The sequence below is a fragment of the Solea senegalensis genome, linkage group LG16, assembly GCF_019176455.1.
Source record: "Solea senegalensis isolate Sse05_10M linkage group LG16, IFAPA_SoseM_1, whole genome shotgun sequence".
Classification (NCBI taxonomy): domain Eukaryota; kingdom Metazoa; phylum Chordata; class Actinopteri; order Pleuronectiformes; family Soleidae; genus Solea; species Solea senegalensis.
Genome location: NC_058036.1, coordinates 7140402 through 7152090, shown reverse-complemented (window position 1 = coordinate 7152090; position 11689 = coordinate 7140402). Strand labels below are relative to the sequence as shown.

Genomic DNA, 11689 nt, shown 5'->3' with positions numbered 1-11689 from the left:
TCATTTGCCTGTTACACTTGTCTTGTATTACACAAATGAATACTTGGTTTATTGAAAACATATTGTTATGAATAAAAAGGCTGCCTCAAAATACAACTTTACAAAATTAATACACTTTCATATGAACCCTAGTCTAGTATTGTTTTGTTTTTTTGCCCATGTTTTTCCTCAGATTAAGCTCCTGAGACTCCTGAGATGCACATTTTTTTATAGACTGTTATATTTGATTCAGGGATGGTTGTTCATCTGTCCTAATACATTTTTAAAAAGCCATATCAGGAGATGGCATTATATGACATATTTTGCTGGATTTCTATGACAATACTTATGACCTTTTTGCATCTTGCATCATACTACAAAAAACGAAGCATTTACAAAAAATAAAAACTAGCAAAACCTGCTCTAAAAACAAATTAAAAGTAATTTTAAAAACTAAATACAACTTAAAACTAATGAAAAATGAAAACTATTATAACCTTCATATTTTGTCCAAGAAGTTTGACCTGTATCGAACCGATACCGACACCGAGCATCGTATCGGCTCATTGATAATGTTCAGTCAGCTGTGTGCTGCTGTGCTCCCAGGCGGTGATGTGATGGGCAGGACTGAGCAGTAACCAGTCCCAGAGAGTGGGAGCAGCAGTCAGTGGGAGTGTAGCAGCAGCTGCAGCGGCAGCAGCTCCTCACAGCGGACACAGTCAGCCCCTCCGTCCGCAGGAAAGACGCTCCCAGTCTCTGGAGTTAGCGGGCTAACTCGCCGACGCTAGCTAACCCAAAAAGCTTTAAAAATGACGATGACGGAACGGGACGGCCGCAGCGTCGAGGGCTTCGTGTGCCCCGATGAAGTGACAGCGTCGTGTTGTTGATGTTCCCCTCGGTGAGAACTTGAGTTATGCTCTCGCGAAAGAAAAGTAAAAACGAAGCGTCGAAACCAGCCGAGGTCCACGGGAAGTATGTGAAGAAGGAAACGTCGCCGCTCCTGAGAAGTAAGCGCAACAAGTAGTCGGTTAGCCTGCTAGCTCATGTTAGCATATGTTAGCCTGAGCCCACGAAAGTTAAATGTGTGCTTTTAAATAATAATTAAAAAAACACGATACAGGTTAAACAAACAGACATACGCGAATGTTTTCTAACATTTTCCTCGTTGTCGCTCACGAGTCTGTTAACAACTGTTAAATTCTTGTTTTAGCCGAACAAGTTGCTAACATGGTAACGAGTCCCTTGCTAGCTAAGTATTCATGTTATTGCTGCACTGACATCAGTTGTGTGTAAGATAACGGTAACCAGTATATTTTTAAAAGTAGCTCCTTTTGAAAAGATGTTTTTTACTACTTTTAAACTTTAAACGGGGTCTCCGTTTCTTGAGGCTTCAACGTGAGTCTGGTTTGTAGCTTGTCTGTCTTCGGTTGTCCATTAAGAGACATTGAATGACTGTTGTCATCTGCTCCGAACTGTCTGAGTGGACAGTAACTGACGTTTAAATCAACTTTAAACCCTTTGAGTAGTTACAGGTTATTGAAGAAGTGTCAAACATATAACTGAAGTGAAAGTAGCAGTTAAAATAATCTGAAATTGAAAGTATTAAACCACTTTCAACAGACAGTAATCAAGTGTCAAATCAGAAATTATCATTAGAGCTGTAGATAATCTGTCAAAACCCCATATTGTGATTGTTTTGACATATTACAATTGTAAAAACAAGTATGGATGTCTTAACATTAATTTTCTACCAAGTAAAATTGATCAAAATCATGGCGATTGACATTGTTTGAAGTCTGTGTTTAAAGTTTTTGTCAAATATTTATTCACTGTGTTTTGCTATGACATCCTGTACATATACTGACAGTTGCACTTGCCTTGTGTTTGCAGATCTTATGCCCTCATTCATCCGCCATGGACCCACTATTCCCAGACGCACAGAGGTCCCTCTGCCGGAGATGGCGCCCTCTGCCTACCCTCCTCCCAGTCGGGAGCCTGTGGCGTCCCGCAACAAGAGTTTCCTCCGTACCCCAGTGCAGAGGCCTCCACATGAGGTGGCTCGCAGAGAGAGCCACCGCCTGTCAGCACCTCCTTACCTACCCCGAAGCCTGGGAGAGCTCCCGCTCGAGTACGGTGGCTCATCACAGTCTTTCCTCACAGACGTGAGCCCCATGACTGAGAATGGAGACGCTGCCCGCTATTATTACCCCTCTGAACCCTACTATGACAGCCAGCAGCACCAACAACGGCAGCAGCAGCAGAGCCAGCCCAGGAGGGTCCCTGAGCGCTTTCCTGAGGACTATAGATACTATGAGCACAATGAACACAACTTCCAAAGAATTCCCCGACAGCACACTCCCCCAGCTCCAAGCAGACCCCCCTCAGGTAAACACAAATTGTCTTTTTTCTTATTATTCATAACATTATACATGTTTTCTTTGTATAAGACAGTGTCTGTCTATAAATGCAATATCTGTCTGGCTGTTAATAACTGATGTTTGGGAATAAAAAATGAAAGATATTGGTATAAATCGCTAAAAGATAACTGAGTAAAATGGTCACTTACCAAGAGCATCACTGTGCGTGGTGCTGACTTTGACATTTGGATAAGAAGCTCAAGAGATATTGGAAGAAATCCAACAGATATATTGCAAAAATGGCCTCTTTCAGTTGAATAAAGGCTGGTGGTGATCAAAAGCTCAAAAGAGCTATTGTATATTTCGGTGGGGGGGGGAGTTCAGAGGAATTAAAAAGTAGTTTTGTCATTCAGCTTTATACTGTAAACACTCACATGACGTCAGTGGTTAATTTCCGTATGATTGAATGTTTCGGTGGTCATAAGAATTTTCCAGTCCCCTCTTAATGATGGAGAACCTTTTATTTTGTGGCCGACTTGCCAGTGGTCGTGTGTATGGTTTAGTTTTACGTCTGGCCTGTCTATCACATATCATGCAGCCTTGTTTGAAGTGTAGTTAAACAAGCATTAGGGGCTCTGCATTTTTCACCTCTCTGTTTGCTGAATCTTTCTGCTGGCAAACTAGTAATTTGCAGACCGCCCTCAGTCATATGTCTCGGGCCTCAGCCTGTTCATTTCTGCGAATCGTTTGTGCACGTCAGTGCTGCTCTCTGTACAGTTACAGAGAGATTTTTTTTGGGGGGTGGGGTCACCAACTATTGCTTTACTTTTCCTTAACTGTTTTGTGTATGGGTGTTAAAGAAAATGAGTCAGTTTAAAAGTTATTTCATATGTTGGCCTTTTCTTGTAGTCATTTTAATTTGAAAAACTGTTCTTTCATTCATGTTTATTTTCAATTTAAATGATTATTTAAAAAAAAACATTTACATGTCAACAACACTGATTTTACTGCTTGTTCTTTTATCAGTACATTACAATAATATGATTGGCTACTCGTTTGCATTGCTTCTTCATTATCCTTTTATTTGTTAGAGTTGCTGCGAGCAGCTCTATAGCCTATAAAATGTAAAAGACATAATATATACACATCATTTTATGTTGCTGAGAATTTTACACTTACATGATGAACTTGTTTTAGTGCTTTCTGGTGATGCTGTTGAACCTAGGTAGGTATTTCATCACTATACTTCCTTGTAACTTATTTGCTGATATAAGTGGCTGTAGATCAGTGGTAGAGTGGGTCGTCTTTCTACAGGAAGGTGTGGGTTATATCCCTGGGCAAGACACCAAAGTTCTCCTGGCTGCAGTACTGGCAGCATGAGTATGATGCTAGAATTGTGATAGAGCATTGCATGCATGTGAATTATTGTAAATAGTAGAGTGGTAATCAAAGCTAGAAGGCGCTATATGCAGACAAATTATCATATGCACAGGTTCTGATATGTGTGCTTTACTCTGAAATCAAAAAAGTATTTTATGCTTGAAACAAGTGATGGGATATTTCTGCTAACAAAAGCAGTGATTAATTGCGTGATTAATAATTTCACACAAAGAGTTTGTCATCAGAATGTTTCTAATTCTTGTCTTTAATCTCAGAGTTGATGTCTAACATCCTAACGTCTGTTTTCTAGCCTCTACATCACCAGCCGTTATGTCAAGGTTTATTTACAAACAACCTCGGTTGAAGTGCTGTTCAATCAACACAAACAAAAAATATGCACTACGATAAACAATCCAAACATCAGAAGTAATTGTAAAATGAACTGCAGTTGTAGATGAAGTCATCTCCTCTGAACGGTGTCCAGTAAAATTCCTGTGGTGTGTTCAGCTTTAAGTCTGCAGAGAGTTTGACACCCTGCATTTTTCTGGAAAAAAGGTCAAAGGTGATGATGATGAGAGAGAAGGTAGAGGATGAGGAGGAGCACATTTTATGCAGAGCTCTCACACATTCCGTCCCTTCACTCAGCAGCTGGTTAAAGAGCTCCACCTCTGCTGCTGTCACTCTCGTGCAGAATTTATCAGATTGTAGCCGCCATTTTGCTGAGAATGCTTCATTCCTCTCTCATTCTCCTGTGTTTTCAACCATTTCTGGGGCCCTGCAGGGCCAGCTCATTCATTTCTGGAGTCGCGGTTCTTCCCACTTCGTCTCACTCGTCTTCACAGCTGTTGATCCAACATTCCTCACTGACATTTTTCAGTAGTTAAAATTCTTTTTTTTTTAGTGAGACCACTCTGCTGACTGCACTTACAGGGTGTTTGGGAGTCCAGCGGTTTGTTCTCCTCCAGTGAAAGCCCCTGTGTGTGAGTCTGACCATGCAGTGATCTCTGCCTTCCTGTCCAAAAGTAACAACAACTCTCCCATTTCCTTCGATTCATTAAACGATGTCGGTCAGAATAAGATGCTCCTCAGAGATGCACTAAGTCAAAGGGATTAAGTAGCCCCCGTTTACAGTCACTGCACTACTTAAAACCGCATCAGTCATGCTTTAAGTACTGATTCAATGCATTCCTCTCTTATCCTGCTGTATGTACAGTTGCCACATCAGAAGGACCTTTAGAAAGCTGTACATTCCTCTCCTTTAAATGACCTTTTCCCACACATGCTGTTTTCGAGATTCTTTTAAAAATGTTTTTTACTCCCCAGAGGCGCTCTTAGTTGGCAGCTGCTCTGTACTCTGTTTGTTCAGACATCTCTCCCTCTCCCCTCCATGTTGCTAAAAAGAAATGTTTGTTTTCCTCAGGCATAGGTCGAATACAGGCCAAGTCCCTGGGGAACCTCTCCAGTCTAACGGCCGAGGACCTCCCACTTCCGGGAGGCTGGACCGTCGACTGGACCATCCGTGGCAGGAAGTACTACATCGACCACAACACTAACACAACACACTGGAGCCACCCGCTGGAGAGGGAAGGGCTCCCTCCGGGCTGGGAGAAGGTGGAGTCAGCTGAGTTTGGGGTCTACTATGTGGATCACATCAACAAGAGGGCACAGTATCGCCACCCCTGTGCTCCAAGGTATGTTACCATAGAAATGTGTGCTAAATTCATTTGTGCTGATTGCGCCACATGAACTCTGTGTTTGTCACAATAGCAGACCCGCCAACCTCTACGCATTTTGCGTAACAGATACGCTACTACTGTAACGGCTTTCAGTTAATCCGTTTACGTACATCAGTGCAGCAACCCACAGGCTACAGTCTGTGGGTAACTTTAGCCTGCTGGGAAAAGACTACTTTGACCAATCATTGTGCTCGAAGTGGCGAAATTGATTTTATCCTTCTCGGCCCTTCTTGATAGTCTCACTGGTCGCGCTGAACACCGTTCCAAATACGTGTCTCTCAGAAGTGATGTTCTCTTTAAGGGACATGCCTTTTGTGATTTTCAGTTATTTATAATGTTCAACATCTCTTGTAAGAGATATTTTACAGATATTTCTGGCATGTTAAAGTCCTGTTGGAGGGACCTAAAATGCCCTTTGTGATTTTCAGTTAACTTATGTCAAATATATTAAGACCTACATTTAAAGTGTTGTTTCCTTCATTCTCTATTTGTATGTTGACATCTGCCATATGAAGGATAGTAACAACAAAAGTTGCTCACTGCAGCTTTAACGTTTGGGTTAATAGCTTATTCTGATGAGTTGTAAATGTCAGTTTGAAGGAGGTAAAATAGATTTTTCTGTCTTCCAGTGTGCCTCGCTACGATCAGCCTCCCCCTCTACCACCTCCTGTGACCTATCAACCACGTCCTGCAGAGAGGAACCAGCCAGTGCTGGTGCCAGCGAACCCATACCACACAGCTGAGATCCCAGACTGGCTTCAGGTTTACGCCCGTGCCCCACTAAAGTGAGTACCGTACCTGTCGCACACTACATACAACGAATGGTCAGTGCGATACATCAAGACAGTCTTGAACTGATACTTGATTTTCTGCAGATTGTAGAAGGAATGAAACACTTTCCTGCTGATTTATCACATATATGGTATCAATAGTTGTAGTATCTGATTGTGACCTTCACTCCAGTGGATACACAATCAGTTTTTTATCCTCCACAGGCGAGTATGTGAACAAAGCTGCTCTCAGAGCAGCCACTCGTGCTTCAGTCAAGAGTGACATACATTTCTCATATACAGAAATCTTCACTCTTTTGCAGTTTGTGTTGTGAATACAATTTTTACAGAGTCAAAGCTGCCATTTTCTATTCTTGGTTGTTCAGTAAAAGTAAATTCAAAAACGTGGAAAAAAGATATCGGAATGGAACAATGTAAACTTACAACTGACAGAACTGACTGGAGGCGTGGTTACACAGAGATAAATAAAACCTTTTGCCAGAGTATAAATAAAAAAACACACAACTCATTAAGTTGTGTCAAGTGGCAATTATCAAAAGTGTTGTGCAATGGAGGATAAACCAGGTTTAATTGATTTTTAAAGCTTTGTTACAGTAAGAGACACAATTTAGCTGTTTTTGCTGATCCTTCAGTGTCAGCGTTCCTGAGGTCACCGGCCTCCAGAAACAAAATGGTAATATATCTTAGCCCGTCTGTACATTTAAATGACAAAAAAAATCAAATTATTGTTGGTTTGACTAAAACCAGACTTTTAGAAGGCATGTAAACAAGTTTGTCCAACACACCCAGATCATGTGGTTTGGAGTTGAAATACTGTCTCATGTTTACATTCAATGGCACCCAAACTACTCGACACATATTCCACAGTTCTCAGCCCTGGGTTTGACCCAGAAATTGAAGAAGAAGCCAGTGAGGAAAACGGGAAAGACCCATGTGTCTTCCATCCCAGCTCAATAAGTTGTATTGTAGGACGACTCATTGCCACCTAGCGTAGTGGAGGTGGACGCGCATTATTCAACAAATCCCCCTAATGTGGGGCAGTAAGCCAACCAAAGCCGTGGCAGTAAGCGCCATTAAGCTGGATGCCGACCACCGAAGAAGAAGAAGAAGAAGAAAGGAACCGATGACGTGATTCTGCAAGAAGCGTTTGAAAATATGGCGGAGGCGGACACAGCAGCGAACAACATTAGAAACGCGTAACTGTCCACACTGTAGGATTCTGAGAATTCATCATCGGTCTCTCCCTCCCCTTTCACTTCAGGTATGACCACATCCTGAAGTGGGAGTTGTTCCAGCTGGCAGACCTGGACACGTACCAGGGCATGCTGAAGCTGCTCTTCATGAAGGAGCTGGAGCACATCGTCAAATCGTACGAGGCGTACCGACAGGCGCTGCTGTCCGAGGTGGAGGCTCGCAAACAGCGGCAGCAGTGGTACGCCCAGCAGCCCGGCAAGAACTTCATGGGGAACATGTGATGTGCGTGCGCACGCGTGTGTGCGTCTGCACCCGGGACGCCGCGCTGCCACGCCCCTCTGTGGTCTCTATAGTTTGGGAGCGGTCATGGTTTCCCCTTTGAAATCATGATTGACGCTTCACTGCCTCTTTTACCAAACACATCTGTGCCTTCGCTTGATCCAAATATATCAGCCAGGAAGCGTCCCCGTCCCTCCATGTGACACTCAATTTATGAATGACCATGTGATTGAAAAACACGACAATGAAGAAAAAGAGAAACACATAATGATGCGCTACATCTGGGGAAACTGCTCGTGGTGCCATTTTCATCCGCTGCCCTGAGAACTGAGTTGCTGTGTGGACTTTTTATTGTTTATGGGACTGAGATCAGAGACTGACAAACTCGGTATTTTTGTTTGAAAAAAACAAAACAAAACACAACAACATTGTGCCTTTTTTAATGAATAAAACGCAGCATTTTTACAATGTCTGCTCATATTATGTGTGTACACCAGCTACGCCGTCATTTTTTCCTGTGGGAGAAAACGGGCAGGCGGCTTTTTCTAATTTGTCCCCATATGAAACACAACTTCATGACTATTTTCCCTTCGCTTTGTTACCCTCATAAACTGAAACCACAGTCTTTTTACATGACACCGAGTGTGTGTGCATTTTTCTTTTTCTTTTTTTAAAATGACAGACCGTATGCTTTATGAGACAATCCACCAAAACGTTTAACAGATATTTAAGTTTTTGATATGAAACACGTCTTTATTTAAAAGACCTTTTTATTAAAAAAAAAAAAAAGTTCTGAGCTTCTCTCAGCTCCTCGGCATTACTGTGCGTCAGGAATTTTCTCATGTTTGTGTGTAAAAAGAAAGATAAATAAGCTACTGGAACTTTTTTTTTAAAACACTTCAGAAGACGCAGTAAGTTTGCCAAACAAGTGCAATTCAATTTCTTGTCGTTTCATACTTCCTGCCTTGGTGGTGCCTTGTTTTCATGGACGGACGCATCTGTTTGTGTGATTGCATGGAAGTACAGGTTCTTGGGAGCATATTCTATTGATTACCAATAAATCAACAAATCCTAAAATCTAAGGTTTTGTCTTTTTGGGAATATGGTTAGTGATCATGATTTCGTTTCACGTGGGAAGAGGAGTAGTTTACGACACCGTAACATTTCAGAAATGGTGTTGGTAGCTATTTTGAGTCTTCAAAAAGATTTCAACATGAGAGTGAAATTGTGTCCAAAAAAGGGTGTGTTTGTTTATAATGGTAGAATAGCTTTGCAAAGAACCTCGGGACTTTCTCTTAAAATGTATCCTTCACTATGCAAGAAGGTCTGGATCCCATCTTTTCAGGATGGTGTCATGGGTTTGTACATAATCTCATGTGGATTGCAAATACAGGACATGAGCAATAAAGTCTGCAGTGAAGAAAAATCCACTCTCGACTTCACAGTTGTTCACTCTCGCCGCGCTTTTACGAGGACATGGCGACTTAACGCGGCTTTTCTTTCGGGGCTTGAGAATAATTGTTTTGGTTCAGTGGAACTTTGATGCTGAGCTTCACTCTCGCTTGTTTATTTAGTTAATTTCATGCATCTGTTTTCACCAAAGAGAGCTCTAAAACACCCAACGTTCACACATTCTGCTCGGCACCAAACAGAAATAGTCCGAAACCACTAGCCGATAAAAAAATATACCAAAGCATTTAGCATTTAAAAGAGTTAAATCATAAATACTGTTTCACCTTATCTCTTGCTCCATTTTAATCTAATCTCAGTATACCACTGTGTGAAGCACATGTGAGGAAGAAAAGGATGATGAGAAAATTAGCTTATTGGGAATAAATCTGCCTCCTGTGAAAAGTCTTTAGTCTATCATTTCAGTTTAGAGAATTCCTTCTGCTTCTTCATAGACTTCATATTTTTTCAGAATAAAAGCTCAGAATTCTAGATGAAATTGTCATTGTTTTTGTAAAGTGAAGCAAACTGATGCTGGCGGGGCCATATCTGGTCCGCCAGCCACCCGTTGTTGACCAGAGAACGAGAGAAGGCGTTAAGTTTTTCAACACATTAGTCCAGTCTAGTTTTTCAGTCATTTGGTCCAACTTTATTTATTTATTTCTTATTTATTCGTAACTGAACGTCTGCAGTACATGTGCTGGAAACTAAGCAGTGTTGACTCGGAAGAGGTCGATTTTCGGGACCTTTCAGTGCAGGTGATTTTAAAAAGTGGAACAAGAGTTCCCCTCCGCTTTCTCACAGACACAACCTTTAACTCATAATTAATAATCAATGCAACACGATGTAAACAAATGCTACTCTTGTTTTTTTTGTTTTTTTTCCTCTGAAAAACGGACACAAGACGCCGACAAAGGCCCCCGTAGAAATGGGATGTTAAAAACCTCCGGGATCTTAAAGTGGACGTAGATGGCTCTTTGTGTGAAGGCCTCACTGATGTTGATTATACACTGTGGAAGACTCTCCAAGCCACTGAGCTGCAGTGCCTTTAAATCTTAAACCCTTGAGGTCAGACCTCAGCATAAACTTGCTAAATATGCATGACAGTGTTCCCGTACTCATGATGACCAGATCTACTATAGAGGAGGGGGAAAAAAAAAAAGAAACTTCTATACTGCAGCTGTATATATAGGGGTATATATAGGGATAGTACGATATACAATATTGTCGTGAATTGCGATAAAAGCGCATGAATAACCTGTAAATTTGGCCAAAAAATTGAAGATAGTTCACCCATGACATGCAGCTTCACCAATAAATGCTGCTAAATTCTACTCACTGTACCTTCACGTTTCCTGTCTTTTACTTTGAAATGTACACTAAGAATGTGATGTATCCTCAGTAACATGTTTCTGATAAGGTGAGTAATCATTCATTGTGACATTGGTGACATTAGATCATGAGGTTTCTGTACCTGTGAGCAAATGTTGACATTCATCTGCGTTTGTGTACATTTTCTCAAAGCTGAACTCAAATGAAAGTAGACTGGCGGACAGAAGGATCCGCCCATTCACATTTAAGACACTGAAAAACACAACGATTTTGTGAATTTGTAATTAATTTGGTGACAGAAAAGTGTTCATAGTCAAATTCCTTATGTGTGACTGCTGTGATTTTTGGGGATTTTTCAAAAACAAACAGAAAACCAGTTACCACAATTATACAAACGTACAGTAACAGTCTACAAAGCCACGATGCAACGCTATAAAGAAGTGCCGTCGCTGACACAAGCCTTTTGTTTAGAAATGCAAGCTGTTTCGGGAGAACACACAGAAAAGAAGAAAAAAAAAACTGGGCCCGGCCTCTTTCACAGATGATTCAACTTAAGTGTGTGAAGATGATGACAGAGACGTGATCATGTGGAATGAGGATCCACTTCCAAAAGCAGGCCTGTCTGCCCGTAGCCCCGCCCTACATCACAACATCTCCCTTTGATTCCTCAGCGGCTGCAGAGAGGCTACATTCCTCGGATTTTGCGTGAACATTCGGAGAGAAAACACAACAACGGTTTCACCCACCACCTCTACGGCACAATGGAAACTAGATTCACTATTTCCCTTTGGCCTCAGAGGCCAACACACACACACACACACACACACACACACAGGTTTGTGCAGTCATTGTTCTACGCACACACATTGAATAAAAGCCTTACTCCTAACTTCAGCCTGACCACACTTCAAATCTTAGCCCTAAACTTAACCCGTTCCTCAGGCATGAGGTTGTGCCACATTAGGACCAGGTTTTGGTCTCCATGAGGACTGCTGGTCCTCACAAGGTCAGTGTTTCTGCCAGAAAAAGGTCCTAAAGAGGCAACAAATACAAGTTCACACACACACACTTATATAAAGGATCAGTAGGGCGAAGCATAATTACATAAATGAGAGCTGATGACAGTGTAGAGTGGAGATAATGTCAGCCATGTTTGTTCACTTTTTATCCAGAACTCTGTTCAAATGAAAGC

General features: G+C 41.7%; 1 protein-coding gene across 1 annotated transcript; it reads left to right on the top strand.

Moving 5' to 3' along the window:
- The first annotated feature begins 575 nt into the window (after positions 1 to 575).
- sav1 (salvador family WW domain containing protein 1) lies at positions 576 to 9146 on the top strand. Its single transcript, XM_044047434.1, has 5 exons — positions 576 to 986; positions 1870 to 2364; positions 5137 to 5407; positions 6082 to 6237; positions 7505 to 9146. Exons 1-5 carry the CDS (start codon positions 893 to 895, stop codon positions 7716 to 7718), a joined length of 1230 nt encoding a protein of 409 aa, XP_043903369.1. The 5' UTR covers positions 576 to 892; the 3' UTR covers positions 7719 to 9146.
- The last annotated feature ends 2543 nt before the right edge of the window (positions 9147 to 11689 follow it).

Bases quoted from the DNA above. Each gene is read 5' to 3' on its own strand.
- sav1 (XM_044047434.1), top strand. From the start codon at position 893: ATGCTCTCGCGAAAGAAAAGTAAAAACGAAGCGTCGAAACCAGCCGAG. The intron at 987-1,869 runs GTAAGCGCAACA...TTGTGTTTGCAG, and splicing joins AACGTCGCCGCTCCTGAGAA to ATCTTATGCCCTCATTCATC. The intron at 5,408-6,081 runs GTATGTTACCAT...TCTGTCTTCCAG, and splicing joins CGCCACCCCTGTGCTCCAAG to TGTGCCTCGCTACGATCAGC.